Below are 18,958 nucleotides of genomic sequence, written 5' to 3' on the forward strand. Positions count from 1 at the left end.
TTCCAGTTCCTTTATCAGGGATAAATTTCTAGAGTTTATATTATCGTCTGCATACCCAGAAGTATATGGTGCATTTTGGGTCTAATAAATACCTTGTTGCAGAATGTTTCCTTTGGAGCCATCTGTGTTGTTGTTGGCTGATCTCTATTATCAGAGATTAGCCTTATGTGGTTGCAAAGGGCCGCTTTCCGAGGAAGCTTTAATGGAATTATTTTCCAAGTTACAAGCAAACATCTCAACTGGTGTTTCCAAGGTAATATTGTTTTGTGACATGTTCATTTGTCTGCTCTTGTTCTGTTTATATACTGCCAGTGGAATGTCAGACCTCCTTAAATTAGAAAATGCTGCTTGGGATGATTTCTGTTTAAAGCAGATACTCCTAAACCATGGCCTGTAAACCAACTGTAGAAGGATTGGTTTAATAAAAATCCAAATTCTGGATCTTTGCCCCTAAAGATTCTGACTCAGTGGGGCTAGGGTGGAAATGAAAATTTGCATAGTTTTTCAAGCCCTCTCTGCTGCTCATTCACCTATGGAAATACTGGAATATATTACTTAGAAACAAAAGATCACTCATTTTAATTGAATTGTAACATAATCTGATTCTTCGCACTTATTTATGGAGATGCTTATGGTGTCATAGTTCAAGCAGCATGGTTTTTGGGCAACCTTACCTCCTCAGTCTTGTCTGGTGATTAATTGTTCCATGTACTAAGTGAATAAGGTATTAAAATGGGACTAGAATAAACAGGTCAGGGGTATTTCTTAATTGTGTGATACTTAATTCTTAATGACTGTTCATCAATTTCTTCGTATGGTTAAACTTTGGAGTTTAAAACTTTTCTTTTACTGCCTTTAGATTCGTCTTTTGACAATAAGGATCCTAAACCATTTTGAAGTTCAGCTTCCAGAACTGATGGAGGTATTTCAACTGTCTAATTAGGATACATTTTTTAAAATGAAATTTTACATATAGATACTTTATTTCTAAAATGAATGGTATATTTGCAGAAATTTCAACCACTATTTAAATATAAAAATTGGGGGTAATTCTTATTCCCACCCATCGGCAGTCCCACCACTGAAAACCTAACATTAACTGATGAATATTCTTTCAGATTTTTTGTTCACACATACGTGATTTACTCTTGTTTGATAGTTATGTACAGAGTATTTTAAAATAACAATAGAGTCGTCATTTTTCCCCCCATTTAGTGCCTCTCATTCTATGCTATTTCCTCTGAAATTGAATGGTACTCCATAGTTTAAAATATCTCCATTTAGACAACCAATTTCCAGTTGATGGATGGTTAAATGGTCTATTAGTTTCCATAGCAAGTTACCACAAACCGCTTGACTTAAAAGAACAGACATTTAATTTCTCATAGTTCTGTAGATAAGAAATCCAAAATCAAAGTGTTGGCAGGGCCATGCGTCACCCGAAGTTTCTAGAAAGCAATCCTCACTTGCTGCTTTCCAGTGCCTGGTGTTTCTTGACTTGTGACAGAATCTTTACCTCTGCCCTCACATGGCCTTTGTACCTTATAAGGACACCAGCCATTGAACTTAGGGCCCACCCTAGTCCAGTGTGACCGCAGCTTAACTAGATTACATCTGCAAATGATTATATCTGGCTACATTTCCAAATAAGGTACATGAATAGGTACATAGCTTTTTGAGAGGACATAGTTCATCCCATTCCATGTGGATCATTTCTAGTTTTTTAGTATTTCAAATATTGTTGCACTCAACATCCTTGCACAGATATCTTTGTAGAGGAAGTATTTCCGTAAAGCAAATAAAAAGAATTATAGAAAGTATCGTAACCTTTCACAAAGTTAAAAAGTTGCCCATCGACTTGAGTCATTTTGAGAATTAATTTCCATGTTTTTACTTGTCATTTCTGTTAAAGACTTAATCTACTAATAAATTATCTACCAAAAAGGTACGGGAAAGTGAATGATTTATACTGAAAGTATTATTTATTTTAAAGCATGAACATTTTCCAGTTTTTCTCTCATAAAACTTTGGTGACATTTACTCTTCCTTTTAGAAAATCCAAATCCTGACCTGCCTTCTTTGTATTCTCTGGCTCTTCAGGATGATGGGCTCTCAGAGCGTCAGTCTGCCTTCGCTATACTACGCCAGGCAGAACTTGTTCCAGCAACTGTAAACGATTACAGAGAGAAGCTTCTCCACTTGCGAAAACTAAGGCATGATGTGGTGCAGACCGCAGTCCCTGATGGACCCTTACAGGAGGTGAAAAGCTGCGTCCATTTTTTAAACTAATTCATAGTCTAAAACCTGCTGAACTGGCTTTGGAAAAGGGAAGCACCCCAAGCAGTCACAAAAAAACGAAAAAGAATTGAAAACAAGACATAGTCCCACTTCTCTTAGATGTTTTTAATTAAATGGTTCTGCCAGTTTTTAAATAGTAGGCATAACTTATTCTCCTCCCTTCTCGTGAATATGCTGAGGGGTGGCTGTAGTGTTGACCAGTCCTCATTCAGGGTTTATTCATGCTTTTCCTAGTGGAACAGGGAGTCGCTACTTTAGAGACTTGTTTGCTTGGGGGTCTCTCTGCTGTGTCTTGTATCATTCATTGACAGCATATAGCACCTGAGCATTTTGAAATTAAATACTTCATTCTTGTCAGCTTTCCAGGTTCGTCAGTCTGGGACCCTAATGAATTGGTTAATTCCACAAAGAATTTCTTATATAAACAAACAAACACCTTAACACCAGTTTTGTTGATATACACTTCCAAACTATAGTTTTCATCTTTGAATAAAAAAAAACAAGCTTAAAGGAGTAGAGTATAAACGTAAATGAGTGTGGTCTTGGGGTGGGTTGGGGCACTGTGCTAAGATAAGGAAGCAGAACTGACTTTCCAGGTCACCAGCATCACAAAGTAGATTAAGTAGAAAAGACAAGAATTGTGGCCCCACTCTACCACATACTGGAACCAGAGACTGTCTGTGCCTCAGATTTCTTATTTACAAAATGGAGGAACTAGTAGTCCCTAACTTATTGGGTTGTTCTGAGAATTATTTGAGATACACATAAAATGCTTAGCATAGTGCCTGGCACATACTAAGCACTCACTCTCTGGTAGTTATCATGATTATTATTATTAATCTTCTATCAAACATGTATTGACCACCTGCAGCTGAGTGCTGGAGATACAAACACCGAAGAACACAAGGTGAACTAGGAAATGGACCATCACATAGCAGTGGGGCATGTGTATAGTAAATGCGTAAGAGGATTTTAGCAAGAGGTGATGCTTATGCCACGCCTGGAGAAGTGGGTAACATTTCACGTGAGAGGAAGAGCATGTGTAAAGTTAGTGAGGTCCGAGAGCATGGCTTGTTCAGGGAAGATAGATGTTAGATGTTTGATGTGGCTGAGAGAATCTGGGGTAGGTGTAAGGGTACATTACAACCTAACTGATGTTACAGGTGTTTTCTCTTTCATCCTATTTCAGTTATTCTGCTCTGATTAGCAAAGGTGATTGTTCTGCTTATTGTTGGTAGATAGGTGGCCTTTTTAACTTAATTTTACTTGAATGTTACATAATACGTTTACTAGCTTTACTGTATTTCTTGAGGAATTTAAGTCTTGTATTAATCATCCAAGCGTAGCACTGTGCCCCACCTAGTTAAGTTTTTACTGGCAATTTGTTTTATAGACTAATCAGTGAGTGATGAAGAAATTATTCTGGTTGATCCCTGTTATTCTCCTAGTGACCTACTTTTTTAACTTTTATAATTTTCTTTATTAGATTTTTTTTTATTACAAAAGCAGTATATGTTTTAGAACAAAATAAATAATTCAAAATAACAGGAAGGATTTTCAGGGCTAGGCAGTTCCTTAGAAAGGCAAATGTCCATTAATTCCACTGAGAGTGGACTGGTTAAAAAACATGGTTCCTCCTTATTGGTGTCCATTACAGGGTTTAAAATGGATCAGACAATGGCCATGAAATAGGCAGTAATAAAAGCAAATACCTTCTATTCTACCTACAAAATATACAAGAATAAAATATGCTTACGAAAGTAAAATAGTTCCTGATCTCCTTCCTCACTTCTGACCTTTGCCACAATGAGAAAGATAATGCTCTTTTATTTCCTGGTAGTTTGTTTGAGAAACACCTTATGTTTTAAAAACCATTCATTGTTTTCACTGGTTTAGAGGCTATGGGAAAGGGTGGAGGGGAAGGGTGTAGGCACTTTGTTTGGCTCTTAGTCTTTCCACCATGCCATATTGCCACTTTCCTTTTTTTTTTTAAGATTTATTTTACTTCTTTTCCCCCATTCCCTCCTTGTTTCCACTCACTGTTTGTTGTGTGCTTTTTTCCCTTTTAGGAGGCAACAGGAACCGAACCTGGGGCCTCCCATGTGGGAGGGAGGTACCTAATTGCTTGAGCCACCTCTGCTCCCTGCCTTGTTGTATCTCTCATTATCTTTTCCTCCTTGTGTCTCTTGTTGCATCAACTCGCTGTCTTGCTTGACTTCTTTAAGAGGCACTGGGAACCAAACGTAGGACCTCCTGTGGGGTGGGCGGGAGCTCAGTTGCTTGAGCCACATCCATTTCCCAACACTTTGCTTTGAGATGTGCATTTTACTTTTGAAAATATCCCAAAAAGAGAACAATACATTTTCCAGCAAAACCCCTTTGAAAATCATCTTGACCTCCTCATTGCTCATTTGGTTTGTGAATTTCAAGTTTCTTTTGATTAAATAGTTATGAATTTTTCCGCTTCCATTGAACTCTTAAGTGTTAATACTGAGCAAAATGAAAACATATGTATTATTTACTTAGTCAGCACTGCTTTGGACAAATGAATGCATTCACGATCACTGCCATTCTCTTTTGCTGCTTAAAACCACATGGCCAGCTTAAACAGTGAAAATCCTATGTTGCCTTGCTGCCCTTTAAAGAATACCTTGGAACTTTGTGGTTTTCAGAATGAATTACCCATTTTGTAGATGTGGAACTTGAGGCTCAGGAATGTTAAAGTGATTGGCTCAAGGTTAGACACATTTTAGCATTGAGACTTTGACCCACTTTATATGAGTCCAGTGCTTGAAATTAGGCAGAACTCCATATAGTTCCTGGAGATGGAAGGTCAATTTCTACCAGTTATCAACTGATCATGGTTAGAATTATTTCAGCCAGTGTGCCCTGCACATAAAATGAGAATTGGCTATTCATTGTAACCCTTTACATGACTTGACTTTGTCTCTCAAGCTTCAGGTAAGCTGTTGTTAGGTGCTCTAAAAATATTATTTGTAGGCATTACTGCTCATTTGAAATACCAGTATTCAATGGCTAATGTTACTTGCATAGAAATTAAAAGTAGAGTCTTCATGTGTGAAAGGCACTTTGGTATATACCAGAGAGCCTCAGGGATCCTGCAGAGAGTGTTGAATGCTTTGTGCTCAGGGCTAGTCACCTCGACTCCTGTGGTTTGGTGTCCTCATCTCTAGAGAGACCATATTTTATAGCCCCAGCAGCCATGAGTTCTGTTTAGAAAATGCTTATATCACAATAGGAATGAATTTTTTACTCCATAGTCTTATGTTCACTCACCCATTCCACAAGCACTTGCTACATTTTGGTGCCAAACTAGGTGCTAAGGATATGAAGACAGTTGAGAACACATCCCTGTCTTGTGTAGTCTACTAGGGATGAACAGATATGTGGACACTAAGCACAGCAGGGCACAGGAAGAGGGGGGCCTTCTTTTGGAACAAGGGTGTGAGGGAGGGTTTGGGCAGTTGTCAGAGGAGGCTTCATGGAGAAAGTTACTCTCCAGCTGACTCCTAAACAATGACTTAGGGTTCCAGGAAGGCTGACGTGAAGGACGTTACAACTGGAGGAAGCAGGATGAGGCCAGGGATACAGTGCCCAAGGACCTGAGCTTATTCAGGGACACAGGCCGCTCCCTAATGCTGGAGTGTGGGGTGCAGAGACGAGATCGTGAGACTGGCAGCAGGCAGAGGTCACATCTTATAAGCCTGGACACTTGTTGCCAACCTCTTTTCTGCCTGAATTTGTCATTCTTGGCATTAGATACCATTTGTTCATTCAGCAAATATTTATTGGCCCTTCTTAAGTGCCACCAATTGTGCCAGGCTTGCATAGTGCACAAGGAACAAAGCAGGGAACTCAGGTCAGGTTTAAAGCCTGATATTCTTCCCTGCTGCAGGAAGTCTGTCCTCTGTTTTATATCAGGGGTTTTCAGTCCTTGATCCTTGCAGATACATCACGGACCTCTTTGAGAATAAGGACAGTTGGGAGTAGGAGACATTCCCCTTTCAGCAGAGCAGTTCTGCTCTTACCTGCTTTACATATTAGGGCCCTGTGTTAGCCTCATTTGGAGAAAAGGCTCAGCTGCTAAAATAGATACCAACACCCCACCCCCAAACAATAATGAAGCCACCGTGCCATCTGATGCCTCCGTAGCATGTGGGGATGCTAAAATAAGCTTTAGATCCTCTGAACTTGTAAAGTGAGTTTCTAGAATGCAGACATCTGCTTGCACAGTCTCAGCTGCCGTTCACTGTGCTGGTTCCTGGATTCTTTGGCATCTATGCTTTACTGACTACCATTCATCTTATCATGGCAGGGTTTGTTAGGAGGGGATCTAATTGTGAATTGTGAGTCAGATCTGTTTATTCAAATAAATCCTTTATGTGTGAACATCTGGGATGAGTTTAAATACTGTGTTTGCTTTAGGGAGTCTTCTGTGTTAAACAGTGAGTGGCATTTTGGGGAGGGGGGCAGATTATTATACACTGAAGTTTGGGTTGTTGTCTACAGCATGCTCTTCTTTTTTTTTTCTTCAAAGATTTATTTATTTATTCATTTCTCTCCCCTTCCCCCCCACCCCAGTTGTCTGTTCGCTGCATCTTCTTTTTTCTGCTTCTGTTGTTGTCAGCGGCACGGGAATCTGTGTCTCTTTTATTTGCATCATCTTGCTGCGTCAGTTCTCCGCGTGTGCGGTGCCATTCTTGGGCAGGCTGCACTTTCTTTGGCGCTGGGCGGCTCTCCTTACGGGGCGTACTCCTTGCGCGTGGGGCTCCCCTACGCAGGGACACCCCTTCGTGGCATGGCCCTCCTTGCGCGCATCAGCACTGCGCATGGGCCAGCTCCACACGGGTCAAGGAGGCCCGGGGTTTGAACCGTGGACCTCCCATGTGGTAGACGGATGCCCTAACCGCTGGGCCAAGTCTACTTCCCAGCATTCTCTTCTTGAAGCCCAAGCTTCTTCCCAAACCTCGGGTTGCCTGAGTCAAGATTGTTCCATTTGAGCGCTCCTGCTTCCGCCTGCTGTAACTCGTTACTGATTACTAAACTAGTCTCCTGTAATTGCAGGTGCCACTTCGTTACTTACTAGGTATGCTGTATGTTAACTTCAGTGCTCTTTGGGATCCTGTTATTGAACTCCTAAGGTGAGCATGGGTTAAAGGATGAAGCTGTTCACAGTGTAACTACTACAGGGTGACGGGGTCAGGACTCTATCCTAGGTGTGATTTCACCTTAACGGGTGTATACAGTATTTGCAGCTACCTTAAGTCCTTTGTGGGACAAGCTGAAGAAAGAATAAATATTAATTATTCTCTCACTCGATGCCAGTTTTCCACAGTTTAAATGTTACATATATGTTTCTTTGTGCATTGAAAAAGCTTTGGAGGATATTAGGAAGACTTTCTTCTTTTACTTTGTTGTTTTTGCATTAATAAAAAGGCATTTTGTGATAATAGCACACTTTTATTTATATAGAGAGTCACTGAGCCAAACTTTAAGAATAAGGACCTTCAGAACCCTTGCTGTCTAGTATCCCCAAACTTTTTAGCTCTAAAATACATAGTCACATATAAAATAACACATATGTTGGGGCTCACATGTAGAAATCTGTCCTTTTGGAAATGTTTTTCTTCAAGTGGACTATTCTGGCTTCATGTCAGATTTGAAATATGTCACATGTGGCCTTTCAAAACTCCAGCCATTAGTTCATATCTGACATGAGCAGAATAAAGAAATCCCTTTCCAGTTTGGATCCAGTTTGTCAGCCTTTTATTGCTTTTCAAAATCATCAAACCATTATAATGAATGCAAGTGTCCCCTAACAACCACTTCGTTCTTTTGTTTACTGTGCTTCTCAGAAGGGAGAAGGAATCTGATATGTATATTTCATATAGTTAGTAAATGTTTATTTTGCTTTTGTGTTAATGATAGACATATTTGGATATGGTCTAGGAAAAGCCAACATTTTTAAGTTGTCTTTGAATGAACCGAATATTCTCTCCAAACGAAGGACTTCTTCCCTTAATGAGCCATACTCCCTGCCCCATTCTCATTATTGTGCTGTTAGAAGTAGTCTTCTTATAGGGATCTACATGCATTAAAAAAAAAACAAAACATGTCTTTCAGTGCTTTATGACTATAAAAATAATTCGTGCTCTGTGCAGACATTTTGAAAAATACAGAAAAGTGCAAAAGTTGTTTACAACACCATATTCAGGGATAACCCAATTAATATTTTAGTTACAGCCTTTCAGTCTTTGTTTCCTATGAGATATCACAAAATATAGATAATTTTGTTTCGTGATCTTTTCTCTTAGTTCTCATGCACATGGAATGGAAAATAAACAATTTTGGAAAGTCTACTATGAACATCTAGAAAAAGCAGCTACCCATGCTGGTATGTAAGAGGATCTGAGGGGCTAGAAAGAAAGAAAAAACTGGAAGGTATTTCAGTTTTACTGCTTAATTACAAATGAAATCGGGAAACAGGCATGAGAAATGTATTACCTTTGGTAACCTTTGGATGTGGTTTATTGTTTTCTTATGGTATGATAGAAAGAGATGCCCTCTCCTGATGAAACACATAGAACAAGTGCTAGCATTTCTTGAGTGGTCATGAGGACTTTTTTCTTACAGAGAAAGAATTGCAAATTGATGCACGACATGAGGAAAAGTCCTGTGGAGATGAAAATTGGGAGCAGACCCAAGAAGGAGACATTGGAACTCTTTATCATGAGCAGTTAGCATCAAAAACGGACTGTCAGGAAAGACTAGACCATGCCAACTTTCGATTTTTGCTCTGGAGGGCTCTGGCAAAATTCCCTGAGAGGGTAGAGCCACGGTCCAGGGAGCTTTCCCCGCTTTTCTTGAGATTTATCAAGTAAGTGTTCTCTTCTGGGAATTTGTCTCTGGAGTGGTAAGGAAGAGAAGGTGAGAAGTATTAACCTCCCAAACTGACTGAGTTCTTTACATATCTGTCATGTTTTCAAATTATTGGCATCAGAACTAAACTAATTTCATTCATCATTTAATTTTACATGAATCAAAATTTAACCAGCCCACAATGTTGTTCATGAAAATTTTAGGGTACAGAATAAGAAAGGCCGCATTAAAAATTAGATCAGTGTATAAAGACCTTGTGATTCTTTACCCTGTTTGTTGTTTCATTAATTGCCTGGGGCTTAAAGATTTTCTGCAGTGACCAGACCCAGCCTTTTTGCTCATGGCTTCAGAAGGAGATATTCTGCTCTGTTTTGAGCTGTTTGATGTTTTCGGTGATTCTGAGGAATGCATTCTAAAAGAAAACAAGAGCTTTCTGGGGCATTGCTTTGTTTTGAATGGAAATGCTGAGAATCTGATTGTTTTAAAACTCTACAGATGAGGAATGTATTGCAGAGTTCAAGACTAAGCAATCAATAAAAAGTTTCCCCAGAGTATTTCGTTACATAGGAGAATGCTGTAGGGTTAGGTTAAGCAGGCTACAAATCACATGCCTGACTTGTTCAAGAACCAGCAAGGAGGTCTGAGTGGCTACAGTAGAGTGATCCAGAGAGAAGGTAGTTGGAGACGAGGTCAAAAGTAATGGGAGAGCAAGTTGTGTAGGGCCCTTAAGTACAAAATAAGTACTTTGGCTTTTACTTTCAGTGAGATGGGACGCCATGGGAGTGTATAAGCAGAAGGATGATGTGACCTTTCTTAAGTTTTTTTAAGGATTTCTCTGGCTGCTGTGTTGAAAATAGACTGTACAATGGCAATGATGGGAGCAGGGAAAACAGTAAGGAGGAGATTGCAAAAGCCCAGGCAAAAAAATGATGGTGTCTGGACCAAGACCATCATGGGGAAGATGAGAGGTGGTTGGATTCTGTGTATGTTTTGCAGGATTTCAATTAGATTAGATATATTTTTGAAGAATTTCAAATAAATCTGAAAGGATTTGCCTTAGATCTGATGTGGAATGAGGGTGTGTGTGTGTATGTGAGAGAGAGAGAGAGTGAGAGAGAAAGAAAGAGAAGGGTGGGGTGGGAATTGAAGATGCCACTGAGGTTTTGGTCTGAGCCACTGGAATAAGTGGAGGAGTTGCAGGTTTGTGGGGAAGATCAGGAGTTCATTTTTGGATATAAGTTTGGGATCCTGGATATATACCCAAGTAGAGATATAGGCAGTTGGATTAAGGACTTGAATGTTCAAGAAAAAGGTTTGGTTTATAGAGATAATAAATTTGAGAGTCATCATTCTATGGATGTTTTGTTTTTTTTTTTAATTTTAGTTTTTAAAATCTTTTGTATTTTATTCATTATTTTTAAACCTATCATTATTAATTATATTTGGTTATTTTGTTGGCTACTTTTTTTTTTTTCCCCACTTCTTTGGGATATTATTTTAAATCACTGGACAGGGAATGAAGTCTACCAGGTTGTGAATGTGGAAAGAAGATGACTTCCAGGGACTGGCACTGATATTTAGGGGCTGGGAAATGAGAAAGCAGTAAAAGAGACCAGGAAGAAGAACCAAGACTGCTTGGTTTTCAGGAAGGCCAAGTAAAGGGAATATTTCGAGGAGGGAGTAATCAGCTGAATTGTGTGTGTCTGAGGGTCAATCAGATAAAGAGGAAGAATTGACCATTGTTGTGGCAACATGGAGATGACCTTAACAAGAGTAGTTTCGGTTAACCTGGTTGGGATAAAAGCCCAATTAGAATGTGTTCAAGAGAAATGGAGTAGAAAAAAGGGAACAAGGGCAGACAGTTCTCGTTAAAAAAAAAAAAGCAATGGAAATAAAGTAGTAGGAGGAGGGGATATCAGGACAAAATGGGAGCTGCTGGGGTTTATTTATTAAGATTTAAACAAAACTTATGTGTGTAATGCTATTGGGACTGATCCAGAAGAGAGGAGATTGGTGATGCAAGGGAGGATTAAATTGCTAGAACCATGTCTTTGAGTAGGTAAGAGGAGATGGATCCAGTGCACAAGTGAAGAGGGTTGCATGAATAATTCATTCTGACAAAGGTTACAAGTAAAGATGCAGGCTGGTCAGCAGATATGGTGGTGGAAGAGTAATGATTTTCTCTTTTTCACGTAATTCTTTGGGCTTAAATTTACTTACAGAATGAGAACAATGATATTTGGCTCCCCTATTTTGTTTTGAAGGCCAAAGAAAATAATGATTATCAGTTGTTTTGTGTATTACAAAAGGCTAGAGGGATGCAAGCTAGCAGTAGTGATACGTATAGTAAGAGATAAACTTGTTTCCATGTTAATTTTAGAAGTTTTTACCTAAAGAAAGACATAGATTACTCCTTAGCCTAAGGATAAAGGCCTCCCTGTAACAATACAGGGTGCTGTGGGGATTAGAGATGGGGAGAGGAGACTGTAATAGAAAATGGTTCCTGAATTTTAAGAAGAGTTAGAGACTATTTGAGGATACATAATATAAAATTAGTTGGCACTGATTATCTATAATTAATACTTTTTTTCTCCTGCCCCCATCCTGCTATTTTTGCTGTGTTTTTGCCATTCGCTGTGTGATCTTCTGTATCTATTTCTCTTTTTTTGTCTTCTTTTCTCATACTTCTCCTAGAGGATTTAGAGGGATTCAATCCTGGGGACCTGTGATATGGAGAGAGGTTCCCCATCAATTGTGCCACCTCAATTCCTGGTCTCTGCTGCACTTCACTTTGACTCTCCCCTTCGTTTCTCTTTTGTTGCATCATCATCTTGCTGCATGACTCACTTGCACAGGCACTGGCTCACTGTATGGGCACTCACGCGGGCACTCATGCAGGCACTCAGCTCACCGTGTGGGACTGGCTCACCATGTGGGCATGGGCTCATCACGCAGGCAGGCTTTCTCTTCTTTTCAGCCAAGAGGTCCCAGGGATCGAACCTGGGTCCTCCCATATGGTAGGCGGAGGCCTTATCACTTGAGCCACATCTGCTTCCTTAGAACTAATACTTTTATAAGTGATCCCAACTAAAGTAAAACCCAAATGTCACCTTTAATTCTGTCTTTGAAATATATTATGGTTTGTTTGTTTTTTTCAGCTAAAATTTATATTTCTAAATAGGTTTTGATTAATTTGATATTAAAACTAACTTAGAAATCCCATGTAAACATTCTCTGAGTGGAGCCAAACTAGGAATGTGAAGGGATGACTAACAATAGTGACTACATCTCAAAAATGTGTGACACTTTACGAGTACTTATTTTACTGTGTACCCGGCACTAAGTGCTTTGTGTAAATTAACTCATTTAATAAATGAATTAGGGAACATGCTATGCATGGAGATTAAAGTTAAAAGTAGTTCATTTAATTTATTGAGTTTTATAATGGGGATATTTTAAGTGGATGATTCAAAGTATAGTTGTAACAGAACAACTTTGCTTATTTCATTCATTCATCCCTTATATATATATTAAATACTAGGTCCTGCTTGGTGAGACCACAAAGTTGAATAAGGTAGAGTCCCAGCTTACAGGTTGTAGTTTAGTGTATTATCCTGGAGTTTTATTTCTGGTATGTTGGTAGCCTTCTATCCTAAGATGTTTTTTTAAATTTTATTAGTGTGTTTTTTCAGTGAAAAGTTTAAAGTCTAATCAATTTCCTGGCATCTCTAGCTCTGTGCCTTGCACACAGTAGACAACAAAATGATTATTGAATGAATGATTGAAAGTGACTCAAAACTAATGCCTTGAATGACGGGCTTGAAGGTGATGTTAGTTAACCACAAAAATGAGCTAAAATTAAAGGAATGGTTTTAATGATACCAACTGTCAAACTTAGTTTAGGGGAGATATAAACATCAAGACCTACTGTTGTATAGTAAAGAAATTGATTTTCCTGGAAGATAGTCTCCAAAATCTTGGCAATTTCCCATGTTAGAAGTGTCTTTGTTGTATATGGTGAGCCCTCTGGGCCACACTAGATAGTTTAATGCTCAGGAGATGGCTCAGGGTGGAGATGGCCACATTTGTAGAATTAGGGTGGGAGCTGGCCATGCAATGAGGATCAACCATGTTATTAGAAGGTTATGGCTTTGAGCCATGTAATATCAGCCATTCCTCCAGGGTGGAGAGTTGAGCTGGAGAATGAGGTCAACCAATCAATCCTGCCTACATAGTGAAACCACCCTGCTCAGCCCCCCCACCCCCCAAAAAAAATTTCTGGGCACCTAAGCTTGGTGGGCATCCCTGATTGATAATACAGATTGGCGTGCATGGAGGGTTATGAGTCATGACTTCCTGGAGGAGGACACAGAAGCTCATGTTTGAGATCTTCCCAGACCTTATCCTTCTTTTGATTTATTTGTATCCTTCTACTATAATAAAATCATAACAATGAATACAGAGAATTCTGAGTAGTTATTGTACTTACTGACTTTCATTACCTGGACACTCAATTTGAGTCTGTGTCATGTTGTGGCTGCCCCTTAAAGAAACAAGTGACAGTCCTATCTGCCTTATCAGATTTACCTGGAGGTCTGAGTTTTGCTGTTCTGCTTTGCTTTTGAAAGGATATTGGCAAAATAGAATCTGATGGAAAGGGACTAGCATGGTCCTAATGCTATACTTTTATCATTTAATATAACCTTCCCCTCATTGTGAACTCCAGAGACAGGAAGGCTGATAGCAAATCAGTGGAAAGTAGACATTTCTGGTATTTCCAACAGTTGTGAAAATGGAATGGACTGCCTTCTGCAGTTGATGAGTTGCCTCGTCAAATAGGGCACATAAGAGGGGCTGAGTAAAAAGAATAATGTTGTAGAAGAGGCTTGACTAAGGGGCGTCTGGTGTCTCTTCAGTGTGTGATTCTGCGTACTGTGCACACCTATCTCATAAACAGCATGAGGACATTTCAGATCAGCACCCATCTTCGTCTGTCCTGTATCATTCTCTGTCCACTGTAGCAATGAGTATTACCCAGCAGACCTGCAAGTTGCCCCAACCCAAGATCTGCGAAGAAAAGGCAAAGGGGGGACGGCCGAGGAACTGGAAGAGGAACTTGCTACCAGAGATGACGAAGAGTTGGAAGAAGAGGTGCCTCAAGATGAGCCCATGCAGAAAAAAAAGACAAGAAGAGCTGCAGCAAAGTAAGTTCCACGTTCCTGACAGATCACAGGATTAGGAGGAACCAGAAGACAGGTGACAGGGCTTGAGTGTGAAATAACCTTGCACATGACGCACTGCTCAGATGATCATTTATAAGAAATGCTGTGTCTTCATGGGACTTTTCTTTCATAGCCCAAAGAAAACTGTCCATTTTCTGAGGTTTTTTTGGTTGCTTGCTTGTTAATTAATTTGCTTTATTTTCTTATTTAGTCAAAGAATGTTAGAGTTGGGGGACATTTGGGATCATCTAATCATGATTCTTTTTTATAGATGAGAGCGTTGGGGCCTGGAGCAGTTTAATTGTCCTTTTGACCTTTGTAATTTACTTTCAGAGTACCAGGGCATTTATATTTGTGTTCTCGGACACACGTAATGGAACAACTTTTCTCTTACAAATGAGCATGTCAGCACTTTTGTTCTGCCTTTTGACTTATCTTCTCCTGAATCCTTTTTCCCATGCTGTCCTTATACTCTTTTTCTTATTCTTTGGGTTATTCATTTACCTACATTGTTGGAAACCTTAGAGAAGAAGTGATTTTGCCTTTACAAGTGACTTTAGCTTACTTGAAGATTGTCCGAATTTTGGTGTTAGAGAGTCACTAGATTGGTGCTCCTGTGTTTTTTTATCACTTTAGACCTTGATCTATGCCCATTTGTATTTCCTGTGAGCTGTTTAATTCATTACTTCAGTATTGAGTGCCGTTGTGCCGGGTGCGGGGCTACAATGATGGATTGTCCACAGCCGCTGCCATGCAGGAGTCGCCGTCTAATGCACATCGTGTTTTGAGAGAAGTATTTGTAAAAGAGTCAGAGGGTCCAGGGAAAACCAAAGGAGAGGGCACCTTTGACACTGAAGGATAAGAGTTTGTGGCAACAAGGATGGGGAAGAATCTGCCAGTTAAGGGAAGGAGTATGTAAAAGTCTAGGGGCAAGAAAGGTCATGTCCAGGCTTCAGGAAACTAGTTCCTTCTCTGCCTCCGTCTTCTCGCAACCCTTAACATTCTGTCCCGTAAAAGGGAAAAAAAATTCTGTCCCCTACTGCTTCCTCTAAGACAAAGATTGCTGTGGTTTTTTTATATCCAGCATAATGACTGGTAAAAAATTAGTCCTCAGAACCTGTTTGCTCAATAAATGAATAAGCTGTTTATTTACTCCTGCTGCTTACTTTCTCTCCCTGAAGTTTTGCTCAGGCCCTCCCCTCTCTTTACAATGCCCTTGCCACAGTTCTGCCCTTCAGAATTCTCCTCCTGCTTCATGACACAGGCCCAGTACTACTTCTTCACTTAAGCTTTTCCCGTCTTTTAAACTGAAATTTATCTTACCTGGCTTCAGACTTTCATAACAGCTAGTTATACCTCTATCATGATGCTACTCCTTGCCATCGATATTAGTTCTCTCCATGTAAACTGGCAAGTTTAAGGATAAGGCTCATCTTGTAATGAGTTTTTCTGCCCCCTGTAGCCACATCTAGAATAGCGTTAACATATGTTATCGTTGAAAATGTGAATAAATTGATAATTACATATTTCTGGTACCATCTCAATATATTCATTGCCAGTTTATAATCCTTCCTAGAACCCACTCCTCATTAGCAAATATTTATTGAGAATACTTAAATTAGTTCCTGATCTCTTTGGCTCTTTAAGGCTACATGGGGGAAGCGGACTTTGCCCAGTGGTTAGGGTGTCCATCTACCACATGGAATGTCCATGGTTCAAACCCCGGGCCTCCTTGACCCGTGTGGAGCTGGCCCATGCGCAGTGCTGATGTGCGCAAGGAGTGCCCTGCCACGCAGGGGTGTCCCCCTCCTAGGGGAGCCCCACGCACAAGGAGTGCGCCCCGTGAGGAAAACCGCCCAGTGCGAAAGAAAGTGCAGCCTGCCTGAGAATGGCGCTGCACACACAGAGAGCTGACACAACAAGATGACGCAACAAAAAAAGAAACACAGATTCCCGTACCACTGACAACAACAGAAGCGGACAAAGAAGAACACACAGCAAACAGACACAGAGAACAGACAACTGGGGTGGGGGTTGGGGGAAGGGGAGAGAAATAAATAAATAAATCTTTTTTTTTTTTAAAGGCTGCATGGCACATCTAAGATGCTTAATAATTGTTGGGATAAGAACTCGGTGTTTCAGTAGATAATTTTATTGATAAAACTGTAGGGCTCAGGGATAACAATTAATTACAGAGCTATTTAAGCTAAATATAAACAATTATGCTGCCTTAGCCGCTATTTTCTTAACAGTATCTAAAGATACCATAATTTCCAGGTTATTTTCTTGCTCTTGTTTAGTAGAACTTTAACAGTTTGGCTTTCTTTTGCCCAGGAGCAGAGAACCATTGGCATTGTTAGCTAAACTGTTAGAAGCAGAGGCACCACAACTGGTGTACTCTCTTTATTAATCCTCACAGTTATCCCAGGAAGGGTCACTCTTACCAAAATCAGGGTACTAAGACTCTAAGACATGTAGTAACTTTCCCCAGAACCACATAGCTAAGAATGGCAGAGCCATGTCACATAGCCTGCATTATCCCTCTCTTCACTAAACGCTGCTCATGTTCTTGAAATAGAAAAAAGAAATCTCTTCATTAGTTTATTCAGTGTAGCAGGTGTAGCTCAGTGGTTGAGCACATGCTTTGCATGTACGAGGTCCCAGGTTCAATCCCCCGTACCTCCTTAAAGAAAAAAACAATAAAACAACCCTAGTTTATTCATTCAGAATTTTTAAAAGTTCTACAGATCTTACCAGTCATACACAGAGAACAGTTTTCTCTAAGTGTTTTTAAAGCCTCATAGAGTCTATGGATCAGAAGTCAGGCAAGTGAAAAAAAAGTAGAAGCTTCCTCTTCATTCTCTTTTAGTAAGCAATGCATTTGCTCAACTTTTGACAACAGAGCATAGCTCTTTCTCCTTGGATCTCTATTGGCTGGCATCAGTATTTATGTTATGAAAGTGAGGATAAATATATTCTAACACTTTCTTGTCTGCTACATAGGATTTAGACAAGGAATAATTTCAAAAGTCATCTGTGTTCAACTTTGGAAAGTGCTACTGTCTGATTACTTTTTTGTTTGTTTAATTTAAATCATTCTAAGCATATCCCGAAGGACTTTTTTTTGGAAGCAAAGAGTCTGGGTTTCAGAGAAGCCTGTCTGTGATTTGGTATTTCTATAGAATAATTTCCTAAATGCAAATCATTGAAATTTAAATGGTATAATGAGTAGGGAAATTATAATCAGGCTGTTGGGAGTACTTAATTGACCCGGAAAGAAAAATTGGTGGGTAATATCATCTTAAGAAAATAATCTCTGTTGTTTAGTTCTGTAATGCTGTTTCTATTTCATTTTTGTTTAGGCAATTAATTGCTCATTTACAAGTTTTCTCCAAATTTTCTAATCCACGGGCCTTATACCTGGAATCCAAACTATATGAGCTGTATCTTCAGGTAAGTAAACTACATTCTTATCACTACAATTCTTTGTGAAATTTTCTCTGTTATTTTCTTTGCCAGAGTAATGTTTAGGTTTTCAGTAGTTATTTGTTGAATTGGTAACTCCTTATAGAGGGTTCATTTCTACATTTTAAGCATGAAAAAAAAAAATTGCTTTTTAAAAAATTTCCTGTTACTCTTTGAAACTTTTTTAGACAATGCTAATTTAATTGATTTTTAAAGGTGTTTTGGAGAGTGTTCATTGGTTGGCTGTATTGAGTTTAGCAAAGCATTAATTGTAGCTTAGCCATTAGTTTTGTTTTTTTTTCCAAAATAATGTGTATTTTTTATTTTTTAAAAGATACTTAGATTACATAAATGTCACACAGAAAATATAGGGATTCCCATATGCCCCTCTCCCCACACCTACCACACCCTCCCACATAAACAACATCCTTCATTAGTGTGGTACATACATTGCAATTGATAAACAGGTCCTGGGGCATTGCTGCTGAGCATGGGCCGTAGTTCACATTGTAGTTTACACTCTCTCCCACACAATTCTGCATGTTACGGGAAGATATAAAATGGCTTTTATCTGTTGTTGAAATATCATCCAGGACAATTCCCAAATCCTGAAAGAGCTCCCTGTATTACACCTGTTTTTCCCTCTCCCTGCCCCAGAGTCTCCAGTAGCCACTGCGTCCACATCAATGTTGTAATATCTTTTGTTGCTAGGATCATAGTAAGTGTAAAGTAGAATACCAGTAGGTCCACTCTAGTCCATAGTTTCTTCCCCAGTCCTGAGGATTCTGGGATGGTGATGTCTACTCTACCTCTATTTGAGAGGGGGCTCTGATTCCATATGACTGATGGATGAGACTTTCTTGCTTGGAGTTGTAGGTTCTCTCATTTTCTTGGTATTGTGGTTGTCAATCCTCACCTCCTTGTTAGTTGTCCTGGGTGAGTCCGATGAACTGGAGAGTAGTGTTGCAACTTGGCTGAGTCTCAGGGGCCATTAGCTTTTGAAGGGCAGGGGGTTTGTGTCAAGGGCATCAGGCTACCTCTCCTTCCTAGTTAAGTCCACCCTCGGGAAAGAC

The 18,958-nt window shown here is 39.6% G+C and overlaps 1 protein-coding gene across 2 annotated transcripts in view; it reads left to right on the top strand.

Moving 5' to 3' along the window:
* Positions 1-18,958, top strand: part of UTP20 (UTP20 small subunit processome component) — a 106,409-nt gene that overhangs the window by 22,669 nt on the left and 64,782 nt on the right. For both annotated transcript variants that reach the window (XM_058308608.2, XM_071219026.1), the window contains 8 exons: positions 103-253; positions 860-922; positions 2,101-2,259; positions 7,384-7,460; positions 8,634-8,713; positions 8,953-9,196; positions 14,220-14,402; positions 17,783-17,873. In XM_058308608.2, the coding sequence (XP_058164591.1) occupies positions 103-253; positions 860-922; positions 2,101-2,259; positions 7,384-7,460; positions 8,634-8,713; positions 8,953-9,196; positions 14,220-14,402; positions 17,783-17,873 (1,048 nt within the window). The remainder of the gene's footprint in view (positions 1-102; positions 254-859; positions 923-2,100; positions 2,260-7,383; positions 7,461-8,633; positions 8,714-8,952; positions 9,197-14,219; positions 14,403-17,782; positions 17,874-18,958) is intronic.

The sequence above is a fragment of the Dasypus novemcinctus genome, chromosome 12 (genome assembly GCF_030445035.2).
Source record: "Dasypus novemcinctus isolate mDasNov1 chromosome 12, mDasNov1.1.hap2, whole genome shotgun sequence".
NCBI lineage: Eukaryota > Metazoa > Chordata > Mammalia > Cingulata > Dasypodidae > Dasypus > Dasypus novemcinctus.